Consider the following 19,296-nt stretch of genomic DNA (forward strand, 5'->3'; position numbering starts at 1 on the left):
GTACTCTAATAGAAATGGCATCATAAGGAATAAGCTTCATATTAAAACAATTTAAATATAACTAATCAGCAAATATTTTAAGAAAAATGAATTGTAAGAAACTAAAGATCTAAGGCCATACAACCCTGAATGTTCCTGATCTCATCTGCTCTTTGAAGAAACTAAAGACACAATATGCAGAAAATAAAATAAACACTGTGCTATTGATAGCTTTATGTTTTCCAAATTTTGAACACATTACTGAATATTTAAGTTGCCAAATTTTCTTAAAACCATCAACTTGGACTGTATCAGATAACAGACTGACAATATTACAAACTTGGGATTTAAGGACTTTTACCTCAAAACAAGTTTTGGGCTTTCACCTGAAAAAGTGAAATTAAAAAAAAAAAATCCTTATTGGTAAAATAACAGGTAAAGTTAATTGCTTGTTTCTATGTATAATCTCATAAAACCAGAATTTGGTTTCCAAATGTATATGCTTACCTAAGTTTATAGTCTTGATACTAAGTCCCAATGTCAAACATAACCTTATCAAGAATCATCAGGCCCCGAGGTCACCAGTACAGAGCTTACCTGTGGACAGCTTTAGATGCTTGTCTTTGCACAGCCACACTGCGACCTTGGAGTGCATAGATTGCTGAAGTAAGAAGGCACTTTTGATAAGCACTGTCTTTGTGTTTGATGTGCTTCAGGAGCTCATTAAGTGCTGCTTTTGACAGTGTAGCATCCTGCATTGCCAATCCCAGAGCACACAAGGCTTGAAGGCTTTCTGTGGTTGGTTCCTTTAAGATAGAGCTGTAAATATTTATTTTTAATTCTCTGTTAGCCATTAGTATAGAATTCTTTAAAATTATTAAAATATACTTAATACACAAAGTAACTTCCTTAATGATTCACCAAACTAAGTCAGCTTTAAGACTAATATAAAAGGAATTTCACGCCAGGCGTGGTGGCACATGCTTATAATTCCAGCATTTGGAAGGCTGAGACAGGAGGATCGAGGTTCGAGGACAGCCTCAGCTACTTAGTGAGGCCCCTTGCAACTCAGTGAGATCCTGTTTCAAAAAATAAAGAATAAAAAATAGCGCTGGGGATGTAGCTCGAAGGTAGAATGCCCTTGGGTTCCATCCCCAGTACTGCAAAATAAATAAATAAATAAATAAATAAATAAATAAATAAATAAAATAAAAAACAAGAGTTTCTTGGCTTTTTCAATAGAAATTCCCTGATGGTAAAAGTGCCAATCAATGGCCTCTCATAGAGCAACAATAACCAAGTTTCTTTTCTCGTCATTATATCCAAGTTATAAAACCAAATATGAATAAGCCTCTTTCAGCCTCAGTTCTAGTTAAATCATTAGAACAAATTGGTAAAAATGTTCAGTTTCAATAAAATCTTAGAAGGGTAATGAAGAAAAAAGAATTTACCCTATGTAAGATATGATTTTTATAATTTTGATATAACTTTGTCCTATTTGGTACAACTAAGAAAGCAAAAAAAGCAAATATTAAATATACACCTCAATATTTATAATAAAAGAAATTCCAATTTGTGCCTGCACTCAAAATGAATAAAACCTATCTACTTACTTTAATACTTACTGATATGCAAATCTAAATCATTAAAAAAATGACTACACTCTAACATTAAGCAAATGTGCTGGAATATTCTCTTCTTCCATGTTCTAGAGATTTTACAAATGGCTATAAATATTGTAGAACCTATGAAGACAAACTTTTTCCTATTTAGAATGAACTTAATCCTAATCTCCTGAAATAAGCATCTATGATACTGTGTGGTCCTCAACATATGGAGAGAAAACAAGAAGATAAAGAATAGATAACTGGACTTTTTATAGAAAGAAAGTAAAAAATGCCAAGGGAGTGGGAACAGGAGCAGGAATGGGAGCAGTTGGTAGAGTCAAGTCTGGATGATGACATACAAAGAACCAAAAAAAAAAAAAAAAAGAGGTCAGAAAAAGCACCAAGTCCTGGATCCAACAACATAACTGAAGGGCTAAGGGTTTTCCTTCTCATAGAAGTGGAAAAGGAAAGATTATAATGTTATTTTTTCCTCCATTTCTACTAATGTTCCAATGGTTTGAGCTACTCTTTTTTAAGAAGTAATTACAGACTAATCTTGCCTAATTTAGGGTTACTTTTGCCTTTGATAACTAGCAAACTATGATTCTTGTTGCCAAGATATTTACAAATTTGGGTTCTTGAAATATATATAGCCATAGATAGAGGTCAGTAGAATGTATCCATGCAAAATGACAAGATTTTCACTTAAACTGATTGGCTTTCTCACAACAGCAAAGAAGAACAGAAGGAATTGCTTGTTGTATAAGGAAACAACTTTAATCAGGCAGAATAAGACAAAAATATCTCAATGAATAAACAAATATAAAGCTTATCCTACAAAAGGGGTTCTCAACTAGAACCATCTAATCATCTCCCTTCTCCATCCTTGATGGAAACAGTTATGGAAGTGATTTTTTGGTTCTCATTTTGAATGAGGAATACTATTTGCATTTAATGGGTAGGAGGTAAGGATATAAGCTTTCTGCACTATGGAAATTTGTGCTAATAAAAATTCCAATAAAACCTTCACTGACAACCACTGTCCAACAGCATATACCAATCACCTACTGCTCCTGAAGGAATTAATGCCAACTTTAAAAAAAAGATTGCTAAAACCATCAATAAGTCCAAAATTACCATCATAGATAGAATATAGCAGACTGTTATTTTACTAATTTATACTCCAAACATAAAAATAGTTACAAGTTCTGTTGGTATAATTTTTTTTAAAGACTTGCTTTCAAATAAACTTTTTATCAGGTTAACTTGAAAAGGAAGAAGAGGAGGAAAAAATATGTCTTTGGGGATCAAAGAGGCCAAAAACTAAGTTAGTTTCAAAAGCCTTCATTAGAGGTTTGAGCTCCCCAGGCTACTCTAATGGGAATGGAAGACCATATCTCAGCAGGCAGCTTACCAGCCACCAGCCAACACAGCAGCCAGATACAGACAACCAGTGAGCCATAGCAAAGATCATCTGAGCCTGGTACACACCTGTAAAATCACCCAGGTAAACATAGCCCAAATTGTTGACTTGATTACTTTTTAACTAAATAAATGGCCATGTTTAAAAACATTTTTTTAAAAAGAGTTTAAGCTCCTACTACCAGATCTCATGACCAATTACTTTTAAAAAGAAAAAAGAAAAAAAAAATGCCGTGCATGGTGGCGCATGCTTAGAATCCCAGCATTTGGGAGGCTGAGACAGGAGAATCGCAGTTCGAAAACAGCCTCAGCTACTTAGTGAGGCCCTTTGCAACTCAGTGAGACCTTGTTTCGAAATAAAGGATAAAAAATAGGGCTGGGATGTAGCTCGGAGGTAGAATGCCCCTGGGTTCCATCCCCAGTACTGCTAAAAAAAAAAAAAAAAGAGAGAGAAAAGAAAATGAGAGAAAACAAAGAAATAATGTATACATAATAGAGTGAATGGTTTTGAAAAACTGGATGTATCCAGGGCTAAGAATTAAACAATACTTGCAACTATCAATTCAGAACCATCCAAAAGTTTCTAAAACATTAACAACTTCATTTTATATTGCTCCAAATCTTAAACCCAAATATTTAAGTATCTGATCATGTTAAGTGTTGATGTCACCTATACATACCATTTGAATAGCAATGACTTGGCTACATCCATCTTTCCTTGTTTATATTCTGTTATTGCCAGTGCTGTCAAGATATGGGCTTTGTCTTGCTCTGATTCAACAATAGACAAGGCTCTCTCATAGGCTATCATACAGAATTGGAAACAAAATATAAAAGCAATACTGATTGACAAGGTGTAAATATTTCTCTTTCCTAATTCTGTTTTTCAAAAAGATCTAACTAAAATTATATCTTATTATTTCCTTGTTTTCAAGTAGAAAAAATAAAAACTTATAATAATCTAGCTTGGTTTTGCTTAATCAAAGTGATTCTGGGGGTTTGCTTAGGATCATTATGTGACAATCCCTACCTTCTAGCTCCAGAATCTACAGGAAGGACTGAGTCACTATCTTTAAATGCCACCTTTTCCAGAAGTGGGGGCCTGAAATCCACGGAGATATCATCAAAAATCTCAGTGCAGACCAGTAACTCTATCAAGCAGAGGATACTTAGATAAGCTATACAGGTCTAAGGCCATACCACCCTGAATGCATACAATCTCATCTGATTTCTAAAGCTAAGACAAGCTGGGCATGGTGGTGCAAGCTTGTAATCCCAGTATTTGGGAGGCTGAGACCAGAGAATCGCAGTTCGTGAACAGCCTCAGCTACTTAGTGAGGCCTTGGCAACTCAGTGAGACCCGGCTTCAAAATAAAGAATAAAAAAAAAAAAAAAAAATAGGATAGGGGGTGTAGCTCGAAGGTCGAATGCCCCTCAGTTCCATCCCTAGACCCACAAAAATAAATAAAAATATAAAGCTAAGATAAATTGTACAGGGCCTATGCATTTAAAATTTCACTCAGTTAACATTTTTGGAGAAAACAAAATCTACTACTACTAACAATGATTAAAGGTTTCATTTATCAGAAAGTAATGTAGAATATACCTGCTTTCAAATGCTAACACACATATCCATCATAAGTAATCTTGGGCCTCATCTATGCAATAAATACTCAGCTTATAGCACAAAGACTATTATTAATCTTCATAATGCACTAAATAAGGTAACATAAAAAGTGACTATTATGGCTCCTGATACTTAAGTCCTATTTTAATAAACACTGCAACCCTTACCCTCATCTCAATATTACATCATTTTGCATGTAAGCGTATCATGATTAAACTCTATTTAGCCCTACAAAAGGTGTGTCTTTTAGCTTCAAGCAATATACTTACCTTTACTGCTCTCTTTATAAAGCCCCTTCATAAATAAAGCTAGTGCAAAACCTATGATGTCTTCTAACTCTTCAAGAGGTGTTGATTTAAAAGCCTGGATAGCTTTATCATATTCACCAATGGAACTAAGAAGCAAAACACAACTTACTATTAATATCGAAAATAATTTTGGCTTGTATCATCAAACACACACTCACACACACACACACATACACACACACAAACACACAGAATATTTTTAAATAAATTCAATTGCATTCTTTTTTATAGTAGCAATTCAGTAAACTATAATCTATTAATATTGAAGCTGTGGAAAAGACTGAAAATAGAAAGCATTCACAAATGGAAGGAAGAGAATTTCACTTTATTTATTTATTTATTTATTTATTTATTTATTTATTTATTTATTTATTTTTGCAGTACTGGGGATTGAACTCAGAAGCATTCTACCTCTGAGCTACACTCCCAGCATTGTTTTTATTTTGAAAAAGGGTCTAAGTTGTGGAGGGCCTCATTAAGTAGCTGAGGCTAGCCCCAAACCACAATCCTACAGTCTCAGCCTCCAAAATACTGGGATTACAGGCATGTGCCACCACCTCCAACTCTGTCACACTTTACTTCTTTTAAATTACATATGAAAGCTGGGTGTTGTGGCCCATTCTTGTACCACCAGTTCAAAGCTGACCATGACAACGTAGCTAGGTTCTTAGCAAGCTAGTGAGACTCTGTTTCCAAATTAAAAAATAAGTAAGAATGCCTCTGGGTTCAATTCCCAGTATCACAAAGGAAGGAAGGAAGGAAGGAAGGAAGGAAGGAAGGAAGGAAGGAAAAAGGGAAGGAAAAAAGGAAGGAAGGAAGGAAGGAAGGAAGGAAGGAAGGAAGGAAAAAGGGAAGGAAAAAAGGAAGGAAGGAGTGAAAATTACAAAATATATATCTATATCTTTAACAAATTTTTATTAAAATCCTAAATCATAAGAAAAGTTTCAGGTCAACTTTTATACAGCATTCTAATCTGTTAAGCTTATTAATTAAATGTTATCCTATGAGTAAGATTCTAGCACCTTTGACAAGTTTGCTCAGTCATACAGTGCCTTGTCAGAATCAAACCTACTTATGTAAATTCATTTTCTGCATATCCATTTTTTGGGGGTAGAGGGTGAAGAGATACAGACAATCTAAATTTCACGGGCAAAACTATATACTCATTTGTGTGTTTAATAGGGAGAAAAATATAAACTGCAAAGTTTGACACTAAGGGACAATGCTCATTAATAGCAGCAAAAGAACCTGCTTCTGCTGATTTAAATGTGAAGTTACATAAGCTCAGCTGCCATTGTCTGAGTGGAAACACTGTATCTCTGAGATTCTTACTTCTGTATCCAACACCATAATTCAAATCTGTCCCTATGTTTAAATGTATTATTGAAAATATTTTTATAAAATCTTACTAATCTTGAAGGGGATGAGTGGGAGCCAAAAAGCATGGGAACCTCTGCTTCTAATGTTAGTTTTATAAAATTGACAGAATTTTAAGATCTTACACTTGAATGGTGACTACTCACTAACTGATTCTCTATATTTTATTGCTTACTATATGCTTGTATGTTTGATATACTTTATAATAACAAATTAAAGAGAAATACATGGCCTGTTTTCAATGGGAGGTAAAATTTTTCTTCTAAAATATTTACATTATATCAAATATTCAAACTAAAAAGAAGATACATTTTTCTACACAATTTCTTACAATATCTATTTTCTGCTTCAACAAAACCTTGGAACTAAGAGAGCTCTACTCTTATATGGAACAGTTTTAAAAAATGTATAAAGGCAATGAAATCAGTAAAATTTCCCTGTTTATGGAAATGATTCAGTTATACAGTCACAAAATATAAGAACTGGCTACACTGGGTCTTTGTTATGTAACTCCATAAAAGACCTGTAGGCACTAATCCCAAATCAAAATACAGTTTTCATGTGCTTCAAACTTTATCATTCAACTTCGACAGCTCTAAACCTGAGGAATGATTCCTTGCATCAAAAATATTCCTTCTATAATAATTCTATTTTCTGGTCTACTCTAAAACAACTGGTTTGTAAGTTTTAAAAAATTGGAGTAAAAAATTTTTGACGATCTGAGGAATGATCTATAGCTCTCTTCATCTCCCCAATTTTTATATACTATTTCAAAGGCATTTCTGGACACCTAATGTCCATCCCTAGTTTAAGAACATATAGCAAGTCTGAATAAATCCAATTCCTCTTCCAGTTAACTAGGTCTCTACTATTAGAGATGGCAACCACTTCTCTTCCCTCGTCTAGTCCACAACCGTAAGTGCTAGTTCTCCCCGTTACAAGGTAAACTGGGGTTAGGTAGTTTTACAAGTATAAGAAAGTTTTATTACAGCTAGTGCTGTGGGAATAATGTATTCACCATGACCACTGCTCTATACTCAGGTCATCACCTCCCCAGTCCCATACTTTTCCCAGAAAAAAAATCCAATAGATTTCATAGAATTAATGAGAGAAAAAAATGCTTACCATAACAATCGGCCATAATTTCTTACTGCGACCTGATAAGCACTCTGTTCTTCTGAAGTCTGTAATAACAAAATTGCCCTTAAGAAAGGACAAGGTGTTTGAAGTTATCTACATGTGACAACAGCAATATTTTACTCCTCCCTCCTTAGGTGAATCCACAGATTTCTGTTCTCTTCAATTCTCCCACTTCTTTAGTTAAAGAATTAAGTTAAATTTATGCCATGAATGCACTTAAATATATTTAGATTTTAGATTGTCAGGAAAGTAACTAATAAAATGACACCTTAGTTCTTTCTTAGAAAGTGAAATCAAGTTTTAATCTAAACATGATAAATGAGTAAATTACAGTATTATATTCTGATATACTTGAGTTCATACTCTTAAAAATATTTATATACAGTAGTTTCACAGTTAGGAAGGCAGGATTGAGTGCTTTTATGTGGTTTTTTTTTTCCCTGTACACACAGAAAAACTGAAGGCAGTGAGTTAAAGGAAGGGAAGGTCATCAGAAGTCCTCCGATGTTTAGAATATATATCAACATGCTGACAGCCATTATTTCTTTATCATGCTCAGTTCTCTCTAGGTAAACAGGGAAATATGTTCACAACTCTAAAGAGTTGGATATTTAGTAAGATGTTTGCTTCTACTTTTCAGTTTAAAGATGATTTGCCAAGAAGAAATATCCAAAAAAGGTTGTGTGTGTGTGTGTGTGTGTGTGTGTGTGTGTGTGTGTGTGTGTGTGTTACTGGGGATTAAACCCAGGGACATTCTACTTCAGAGCTACAACACCAGCCCTATTTTTATGTTTATGTTTATTTTTATTTTGAAACAGGGTCTCCCTAGATTGATGGGAGTCTCACTACTTGCTGAGGCTGTCCTTGTACAGCCTCCCAAGCACTAGGATACAGGTGTGTGCCACCACCCTGGATGTTACATGAAAAACAAAAACTTGCTAGAGAAGCCTAAAAGTACTATAGAGATTAAATATACTTTTGGTTAAATTTATGCCTCATTTGTAGTTTTAAGCCTCAAGACTTGTTTAAGACAGAAAACAGTAGTGGTAATCAGTTAAGAAAAAGCAATATATACCTCCGAGCGACATCCCCAGCCCTATTTATTATTTTTATTTTGAAACAGGGTCTCACTGAGTTGCAAAGGACCTCACTAAGTAGTAGCTGAAGCTGTCCTCGAACTGAGATCCTACTGTCTCAGCCTCCCAAATGCTGGGATTACAAGCGTGTGCCACCATGCCCAGCTGGAAATGCACTTTTCAGCATAAGGTGTATCCATGGTAGAGACACCATATCTGTGATAGGAACAGTATGTGCAAAAAAGTAGCAAATATCTTGCAGCTGGTTTCTCTGTTCAAAAATCCTGTTCACGGTTGCATTTTGTCATGTTTATATAGTTTGTTTACTGCAAAAAAAAAAATCGTGTTTTTTCCTAAATGTCTCTCCATATACACCTCAAAAACCAACTCCTTGATTATATAACCTCTAGTACCATCTAGTGATTACTTTTTTGAACTACACATAGATCCATAAAAAGAAATGATAAGGTATTTGGTTCACCTCAGTTAAACTGACAAGGCTTCCTCAAAATACTTATATCTGAGGCAATAATCTGCCTTACAGTTAAGCAATCAGGTCTTTTACCTTTGCCTCTATGAGATCAATGGTTACGTCACTATTCATTTACCCATTAATCTGTAGAGAACAAAACTTTAAGATCTGATTTCCAGTCAGATGTGGTGGCACATGTAAATTTACAGTCAGATGTAAATCCCAGCATTTGGGAGGCTGAGACAGGAGGATCGTGGTTCACAGACAGCCTCAGCAACTCAGTGAGACCCTGTTTCAAAATAAAGTATTAAAAAAATTAGGCTGGGGGTATAGCTCAAAAGCAGAATGCCCCTGGGTTCCATCTCCAGTAGCAACAAGAAAAAGAAAAAGAAAAAGAAAAAAAATATTTGATTTCCGGCATTCTCCAGACCAGGCTGTCTACTCTGGCACACTGGCTTCTTGTTTCGTCCCTTGGGAGCACTCGCTCCTGCTCTCACTTCTGCCTGGATGCTCTCGCTCATATAACCAAATGGTTTGTAGCCTCAATTCGTTCAGGTCAGGCCTCAACTTCTCAACAGACCCATCTCTCTTCAGCCCATCTGAAATGTCTCTTCCTGGCACTCCCTGCCCCTGCATTCTCTGTCCCTTTGCCCTACTTTAGTTCTTTCTCAGCAGTTATTATCATAGATGCTTACAAGCTTATTTGTTATCTCCCACCACCACCAGGACATGATCTTCATGAGACTATGGTCTCCATCTGTTTTAATTCCATTCTCAATTGCCTGTGCCAGGACACTGCTTGGTACACAGTAGTCCAATATATTTATTGAACTGAATATAAAGTAGATAGTAAAGTGATTTGAGCATATACATAATGGTGTCATTTGCCTGACTGAACACATGTACATAACAAAGCTGGACAAGTTCCTGGAGAATACATTTCTCTAAAGCAAAATCTGAGGTTTTTGTTTTGTGCCCCTCTCTCACTCCTCTTGTCCACTCCCTTGCAACAGAAACCAAAATACAACTCAAAATTTAGGACTGTAACTTTTCACCTTCTAAGATTTAATAAAATATGTTAAAAAACAGGAAAGGAGCCAGAACACTCAGTGTCCTCCTCAAGAGAATGAGACTAGATTTCAAAGACTGATAAAAATGATGACATTTCAATTAAATGTAGCTTACCTCTGGTATGCATCTGCTGCTTCCCTTTTCAGATGTAGGTGCTCATTTAAGTAACCCAACATTGTGAAAGCTGGAGCATAGTTCTGAATTCTTTCTGGAAATTCAAAAATAACTTTATATGCACATACTGATTATGTTCACAAAATAAACTAGTTTAATTTTCACTTTTTTCTGTATTTTAGACATGAGACTACAGATAATTATTGGCATTACTAAAAAATGTTCTAAGCCAGGTGTGGTAGAGTGAGCTTGTATCCCAATGCCTGGGAGGCTGAGACAGAAGGATCACAGGTTCAAGGCCAGCTTCGGCAACTTAGTGAGGCCCTCAGCAATTTAGCAAGACCCTGCTAAAAATAAAATTAAAAATTAAAAAGGGCTGAGGGGTATAGCTTAGAGGTAGAATGCCTCTGGATTAAATCCAACAAAAAAAGAGGAGGGAGGAAGAAAAATGGCCTAATTTTCTTATTTATACCAATAATCATTTTATGATTCTTTTACATTACTGAATACTATTTAAGTTTACATGTTTCTGGTTATGTTTTAGAGTTTAAATACTTTTGTCCCTAAACTATAATTTGAAATTATAACTCATGTTAAAACTAGTCATAAGCCAGGTGTGGTGGCCCACGCTTGTAATCCCTGCGCTTGGGAGGCAGAGACAGGAGGATCACGCAGGTTCGAAGCCAGCCACGTACACTGGCTTAGGAGACCCTGTTTCCTAATAAAAATGTAAAAATAGGTCTGGGAGTGTAGCTCGGAGGTAGAAGGGCTTCCAGGAACCCCAGTACCACCAAAAAAAAAAGTCATAAAATTTACAACAAAATTCAGTTTTTTGGCCATCATTTAAGCTTTCCTGTGATCAAATTTAGCAACAATTTCCCTTGATGGTTCAGCTCCAATCTCTGTATGTTTTTTAAAATATAATTCAGTACTACTATATAAACAAAATATGATTAGGGGACTCGGGATTTTTATTTTTTATTTTTCTGGCAGTATTCAGGGACATACTACCACTGATCCACATTCCCAGGCTTTTCTATTTTTTATTTTGACACAGGTTGTCACTAAATTGCTCAGGCTGGCCTTGAACTTGGGACCCACTTGCCTCAGCTTTCCAAGTAGCTGGGGTTACAGGCATGTGTCACCACGCCCAACTAGCATTTTGAAATTCTAATGTCATAAACATCATGTATCTGCTAAGGTACATAGAGAAAGAGAAAGCCACTTAATTTAGTCTATTTAAGAGTAGTACTGGAGTCCCACATGGTGGTATATTCCTGTACTCGGGTGGCTAAGACAGGAGGATGACAGGTTTGAGGACAGCCTCAACAAGTAGTAAGACTCTCATCAACCTAGCAAAATCTTGTTTCAAAATAAAAATAAAATGGGGCCGGGGGAATAGCTCAGAGGTAAAAAGCCCCTGGGTTCAATCTCTAGTACAAAAAAAAAAACCCAGTAGTATTGGGGGAAAAAATCCTTTAAATTATGTAAACTGTTTAACAAAGTACAATGAAATCATTCCTATGTGATGGTTAGGTTCTAATATCAAAAGATAAGGTAAAAGTCACATCGTTAGTTATTCCTGAAAAATACTTTAATGTCACCACATAAGGTAAGAGTCATAAACCTGAGTCAAAGTGAGTATGAAGAAATCCATGCCTTCACACACCCACAGTAAAAGCAAACAGTAGGACAGTCCGCATTCTCTGCCTTACCACCCTTTCTACTTTTCTTTTCTTTTTTTTTCTTTTTTTTTTTTTTGTGGGTCTGGAGATGGAACCCAGGGGCATTCGACCACAGCGCTACACCCCCTGCCCTATTTTTTATTCTTTAATTGTTTTATTCTTTAATTTTAACAGGGTCTCACTAAGTTGCAGTGGGCCTAAGTAGCTGAGGCTGTCCTGTAACCCCGATCCTCCTGTCTCAGCCTCCTGAATTACAAGCGTGTGCCACCACAGGCACCTTTCTACTTTTCTAATTCTTTGACCAATCACATAGAGGCAAATCTGTTACATGAGTATAGACAGGGTCCCAATATGGGAAAACCCCAGTTATGCTTATTTGTTAGAAAATTCTTTCCTCATTGTTTTAGGTAGCTGAGTTTCCCAACAGCTAAAATTTACCTCTTTATGTATACCCTTTGGTAAGAAAACTCATCAATAAAATTTCTGAACATGCACTTCCCCAGCTTTAGTTATCTATTATTCATTTTGGCACAATGTATAATGTCCAAAAGTGCTGATGTTTACTACTTTCTTCCATACGAGTGCCCAAGGCTAAATAAAGAGGATTACAATCCTTTCCACATCCAGAAGTCATTTCCTCTTGTTTTTTAGGGTATATCTGATTTCTCATTTTCTTGAAAAGCCATCCTAGCAGTTTAAATGTAGACTTCTTAGCTATCATGACAAAAAGGCAAATTTATGCCTTATAGAACACTAATTTGGAATTGATTTAATTTTTTTCAGTACTGGGGATGGAATCCAGGGGCCTTGTACCTCCAAGCTACACCTCTAGTCCTATTTTTCAGTCTTTTTATTTTTGTTTCGTTTTTTGTTTTTTGTTTTTTTTTGGTGGTACTGGGGTTCCTGGAAGCCCTTCTACCTCCGGGCTACACTCCCAGACCTATTTTTACATTTTCATTTTGGAAACAGGGTCTCCTAAGCCAGCGCGCGCGACTGGCTTCGAACCTGCGCGATCCTCCTGTCTCCGCCTCCCAAGCGCGGGGATTACAAGCGTGCGCCACCACGCCCGGCCAGTCTTTTTATTTTTGAAACAAGGTCTCAATGAGTTGCGAAGAGCCTTGCCAAGGAGCTGAGGCTGTCTGTGAACCTCAATCCTCCGGTCTCAGCCTCCTGAATGCTGGGATTACAAACATGCACCACCACGCTCAGCTAATTTTTTAAATTGTTTAAATTATTTCAATATTTATTCAAATATCTTGCCATTACATAACAGGTAACTTACCCACATATTTAGACAAAACAACTTGAGCTGCTGGAATAGCATTCATCTGGAGGATGTTGTACTGGTACAGCTCTGTTTCTCTGTTGCTTTTATCTTGCAATGTTGTACAGACCCAATATGCATAGCCTATTGCTCCCTCAGTCTTTAAAAAAGACAAAGTTAACAAGTAGACATAGGGTGCCAATACCCATGCCAATAAAAAGTTAGAAATAAAACAATGCACTTTAATACAGAAATTATCACATCTTAGTCTTCTTCAAGTAAACTGTTTATATGCCTTTAAATGAAGGGTCACTGTGGTAAAACATAGCTAACACCATATTGAAATCACTTTCTGCAATCCTTAGTAGAAAAATAAAAAAGGTAAGTGCAGGAAAAAGAGGTGGCATAGGAGTTGGTTTTCTCCTTCTGAGCACTACCTCCTAAAAGTCAAACCAAACCAACAAATTCTAAAACATTTTCATAAACATCTAGAAACATTAACATGATGAGTCTTTATCTCATGTCTTTTTATTTCCTAGAGTGTCAGTTTCTGTTCTAGGTATCTGTTACTGTATCTATTAAATTTCCATGTCATTTACTCAACAACTTTTGAAAGATGAAAAGAAGGTGAAAACTAAAAGTTCTTTAATAATTAAAGACAGTTTAGGCCAGGCAAGATGGCATATGCATGTAATCTCAGTACTTGGGAGGCTGAGACACTAAGATGCCAAGTTTGAGGCCAGCTCAGCAATGTAGCAAGACCCTGTTTCAAACTTTAAAAAAACAGTATTGGGAGTAAAGCCTGGAGGCAAAATGACCCTGGGTTCAATCCCCAGTACCAAAATAAATAATAAAGAGAGCTTATCTTTCTAAAAAAGAAGAGTAGAACAACTGCTGTCATTAACATTTTGTACAACTCTCTGTTCATTTTCATAAAAGGATAGTACTTCGCCCATAAAGCTAACATCAAGAACATTCAAATTCTTACATGCATACTGAGTTCTGTAGTGTGCCTGAAGAGGTCCATGGTGTCGTAACTTCCAACTGCCTCTGCAATAAGAGCCTTAGGCAAAGAAAAAATTAGCCTTAATGTGTTGAAACAGAAATAATAATGATAAATGAATCCAGAACCAAACAAGTTTACTAGCTATGCTTAAAAGCAAAGTTAAATCTTACTTCTATTGTCATTTTCATTAAACCTATCAGTTGCCTCCTGAAACAAATTATTTCAAGAACAAAAAAATTTGCAAAATAAAAAAATAACAAAACTTAGGTGATTCTGTTAAGCACTGCTGACCTAGAGTAGTACTATTATAAAGTGAGGGTCCTACACCAGCCTTATCATCATAATTTGGGAGCAGATAGAAATGCAAATTCTTGGGCTTGCTGAGTTTGGTAATACACTCAATCTACTGTTCCCAGGGGCTACTTTTCTTATCTCTGCTTCCTTCACCAATTAGTTAAAATTAAACCCAAAAGACAAAAGTACAATAAAAGATATCTACCCCTTATTAAGAGTTATCTTACACAGGTGATGCTCCTATCATTCTCCGAATCAAAACTATTTATAAACTCATTAAAATTTATCACCTAGACAAGATATTGAAGAATACTCTGTCCAATCCCCTCTGTTTTCAGGTGAGAACATTAAAATCCAAAGAAGCAATATGTTAAAGTAAGAAAATCAGTCAGTGGCCAACTCACACTACTAAACCAACATCCTGATTCCTATTCGGCAGCATGAAAATCTAAACTCAGGGGAAAAGAGAACACTCATAAGTGCTAAACTAAATACAAAGACTTTACGGGAAAAGAAACAATAATTGAAGCGATCTTTGTAAATATGCATTTTCTCTGTGAGTTAAACAACAAAGTTCTGGATTTATTTTTTAAGTATAGTAATGTCACACTGATGGAGTCCAAAGTTTAATCATTACAAGTTGCATAACCTTAAGTAGATTACTTGAGATCTCTGACCTTCAATTTCTACAAAAAGAGTGTAACAACAGTCACATCTCAAAGGACTGATTATGAAATAACTAAACCAATGTATGCAAAAATCTAAGTACGATGACTAGTACACAACAAGCTTCAAATGCTACCTGTTATCACTACTATCAGTGCTATTAAATCAGTAAGTTACTTACATCAATACTTTATTAACAATTTATATATCTTACCTGTCCAATCCAACACATTAAATAAGAAGGATCAAGGGATTGAGCCATTTTGAAAGCTTCATGAGCTTGCTAGGAAAAAAAGGCAAGAAGATATCAGATTTTCAGTAATTTTATAAAATTAATATTGTTTAAAAAGCATAAAATAAGGCTGGGCATGGTGGCACACACTTGTAATCCCAGCATTTAGGAAGCTGACACAGGAGCATCACAATTTGCAGACAGCCTCAGCTACTACTTAGTGAGGCCCTCTGCAATTCAGTGAGACCCTGTTTCAAAACAAAGAAAAAAAATAGGGCTGGGGGTATAGTTTGGAGGTAGAATGTCCCTGGGTTCCATCCCCAGTACCCCAAACACACACACAGCATAAAATAAGAGAACAAGTCAAGTCTGTCAAAATAATTACATATAGTCGGGCGTGGTGGTACACACTTGTAATCCCCACGCTTGGGAAGTAGAGACAAGAGGATCGCGCAGGTTCGAAGCCAGCCGTGCTGGTTTAAGAGACCCTGTTTCCAAATAAAAATATAAAAAATCGGTCTGGGAGTGTACCCCGGAGGTAGAAGGGCTTCCAGGAACCCTAGTACCACCAAAAATAAAAAAAAATACATATAAACCTAAAACTTGACTGTTTAAGCAGAATTAGCATAGTGTTTTAACTAAACAATCTTAGAATAATCCTGGGCATAACAAATTTTTTTTATAGGTTATGAGTTCTGGCCATAAAATACAATAATATAGGTTCCTACCTAACAGTCTGCCGAACGTTAAACCAATCATACATCCATTTGTTAACTACAGGTTAGAAGGGAATGATTAAATTAAGCTGTATTCCCTTCTTTTAAGCTTAAAAGAGAGAATAAGTACTCAAAACCCAGTGTGAGACATTGATCTCCTACTGGAAAAAAAAGTGGTCAACAGTACAATTCTACACTAGTTTGTAAAGAAACACTGAAAACGTTTCTTGGACTGTTAACTTGTATGCTTTTCTTTTCTTCTACAAGAAAGTTTATTATTACATACCGATTTATACTGTTTTCTTAATAGTCTATGTGTGGCAAGAAAGAGATTTGTTTTTCTTTTGCTATGCTATAATAAAACTGCTATTGCATCTCACTAACATGTTGGTACATTTAAAGTTTTTATTTGTATGTTTTTTGTGGTACTGGGGGTAGAACCCAGAGGCTTTTCTACCTCCAGGCTACACTCCCAGATCTACTTTATACTTTATTTGGAAACAGGGTCTCACTAAGTTGCTGAGAGCCACACTAAGTAGCTGAGGCTGGCTTGGGACCTGTGTGATCCTCTTGTCTCAGCCTCCCAAGCGCTGGGATTAAAAGCATGTGCTACCACGCCCAGCTGGTACATTTAAAGTTTTAAACAATATGTTCACTTATTTTTTTCTGGTGATGGGGCTCGAACTAAAGGTCCTGTGTATGTTAAATACATACTCTACTACTAAGTTATAGCCCCTGCCTCCACATATTTAAGATGCAAATTAATATTTTCCTTCAATCTATTTACAGTCTTCCAAAGCTAGTCTTCTCTGCAGTGAGTGGCTTAATATATAAACAATAATACAACAGAAGCTTTTTTTTAAAGGGCGAGACACAATATGCTGGTTGTAACACAAAACAGTTCAGATACAGTATTATTTAAAGGCTTATGGAAATTTTGCAAATATGATCTATAAAAAGCATGCTTCCAGTTACTTCAGTTTTAATTCTCTAATGCATAACTGTTTAACTATGATGAATGACACTGTGGTATATAGAGGGATTAACATCCACTGAAGCCAAAATCTAAATCACAGAAACAAAGGTAAATTTAAACTGGCAGAGAATACTAATCATCCTCCCTTACCTTTAACTACCCCATCCCCAATGCAATGTACAAAGGACTTTTATTTTTTATAGTGGGATCAACTGCAGGCCTTTTCAGGAGCTACCACTAAGCTATATTCCCAGGCCCAAAGACAGATAAAAAGAAAACACTCAGCCGGGCACGGTGGCGCACACTTGTAATCCCTACGCTTGGAAGGCTGAGACAGGAGGATCGCACAGGTTCAAAGCCAGCCTCAGCTACTTAGTGAGGCTCTCAGCAACTTAGTGAGACCCTATTTCCAAATAAAAATATAAAATAGATATATCTGATATACCTATTTTATATCTGGGAGTATAGCCCAGAGGTAGAAAGCTCCTGGGTTCCACCCCAGGACCATAAAAAAAAAGAAAAGAAAAGAAAAGAAAAGAAAAGAAAAGAAAAGAAAAGAAAAGAAAAACACTCAACTAATTCATAATAAGACTATATTATACACCAAAAACCACATTAAGTATGAAGCCAGAAGTTTCTTGAAAGTCATAGAAAGAAACATCTATTCACTACTCAACATAATAAATAGGATGTCATCAATCAATTAGCATATCTGAGAGAATAATGGATAGATACCAATGTGCAAAGTTATTTCTCCACAGGAAGCTGAGCTATTATGAAAAGACTACACATAGAAAATTCTCTTTATTTTTAATGACAAAACTGACAACATGTTTACCTCAATGTTTTCATTTGCAAGGTATAATACTCCCAAATTGGTCCATGCAACGGCATTCTAAAAAATATATATTTAAAAAAAAATTAGGTCTCTTCTGTACTTGGAAATTTCAGAACACTGTTAACACTAAAATTTGAAGTTACTTTTCATAGATACACAAAACACTCACAATTTGTTCTGCTTGGATGGATTTGATGAAACAGTGCTGAGCAAGAGCATAATTTCCAATCCCTGAAATATACAAAATTTAAAGTTAACTGAATTTTGTTACCTGAGAAAACAATAATGAAAAATACTGAAGTAATTACTACTGAGTTCTCACCACGGTAACTCGCCACCACACCAAGAGCATTCCAATATAAGTGGTTATTACTGTCAAGTCTCACTGCCTTTTTCAGACACTAAAAAGAAGTTAAATTAAATTAATTTTTCTTTTTGGAATATCAATATTTATATTTATATAATGTGATTTCATGTGAGAATACTACAACATTTATCAAAAACATCTTTAAGAAAAGCATTTTTTCAAAAAATTTTTTTAAGTTTATAAAAATTTCTCAAAACCGTACATGCAAAGATTTCTCTAGCAACTCTTTAAGATCATTCGTGTCGCTGCCTGTTTCTGCTAGGTGTTGTGCTTGGCGGTAATAATTAATTCCAAGATCACACCATGTATTAGATGTAGACATCAGTTTTAATGCACGACCATAACACCTATGGAAAAATAAAAGTGAATGTTATGTTTTGTTATAATATCCTAATTCAATTTGAGTGCCGTTAACTGATAGTCTTTGTAAATTACCTTCCTCCAAGATGGAGGAGCTCAGTTTTCTTTAACACTTGTTTTCCTTCTTTCTGACCTAGAAGGACTCCTAAAACATTAACATTCACTTTAGATGGTGAAACAGCATACAGACTGGTGCAAGCATCCCCAACTAGCTTCCAAAGGCAGGACACATCAGCTCGATGCTGCAGGGCCCTAAAAGAAGAAACAGTATGATTCTTAAAAGTTATTTCCAAAAAGCTTGAAGTTTATCTCCCTCATTGGTCCTCACAACGAACACAGAAAAGATGTACATGCAATCTTTTTTTTTTTTTTTTTTTTTTTTGCAGGTTTGGGGATGGAACCCAGGGGCATCTGACCTCGGCCCCATTTTTTATTCTTTTATTTTGAAACAGGGTCTCACTAAGTTGTGGAGGGCCTCATTAAGTAGCTGAGGCTGTCTGTGAACTGCGATCCTCCAGTCTCCGCCTCCCGAATGCTGGAATTACAAGCGTGCGCCACCATGCCCAGTGTACATGCATCCTTGTTAAGGGCTACTTCTTTAGTTAAACTCTGGGAATGTTCCTAACTTAATTATTAATAACTAACCTCCTCCTGACTGAATTATATTCCATCACCTCCCAAATAAGAAGAAAGAAAGGG

At 35.9% G+C, this 19,296-nt stretch overlaps 1 protein-coding gene across 1 annotated transcript in view; it reads right to left on the reverse strand.

Annotated features, from left to right (window-relative positions):
- Positions 1-19,296, reverse strand: part of SKIC3 (SKI3 subunit of superkiller complex) — a gene marked incomplete at both ends in the record, with an annotated part of 81,716 nt that overhangs the window by 31,535 nt on the left and 30,885 nt on the right. Inside the window, 13 exons of the mRNA XM_080694113.1 lie at positions 577-798; positions 3,689-3,812; positions 4,905-5,029; positions 7,446-7,523; positions 10,194-10,287; positions 13,161-13,302; positions 14,131-14,205; positions 15,323-15,391; positions 17,871-17,927; positions 18,040-18,101; positions 18,193-18,271; positions 18,440-18,584; positions 18,673-18,849. Coding sequence (XP_080550239.1) covers positions 577-798; positions 3,689-3,812; positions 4,905-5,029; positions 7,446-7,523; positions 10,194-10,287; positions 13,161-13,302; positions 14,131-14,205; positions 15,323-15,391; positions 17,871-17,927; positions 18,040-18,101; positions 18,193-18,271; positions 18,440-18,584; positions 18,673-18,849 — 1,449 coding nt within the window. The remainder of the gene's footprint in view (positions 1-576; positions 799-3,688; positions 3,813-4,904; positions 5,030-7,445; positions 7,524-10,193; positions 10,288-13,160; positions 13,303-14,130; positions 14,206-15,322; positions 15,392-17,870; positions 17,928-18,039; positions 18,102-18,192; positions 18,272-18,439; positions 18,585-18,672; positions 18,850-19,296) is intronic.

The sequence above is a fragment of the Muscardinus avellanarius genome (assembly GCF_963383645.1).
Source record: "Muscardinus avellanarius genome assembly, chromosome: 1".
NCBI lineage: Eukaryota > Metazoa > Chordata > Mammalia > Rodentia > Gliridae > Muscardinus > Muscardinus avellanarius.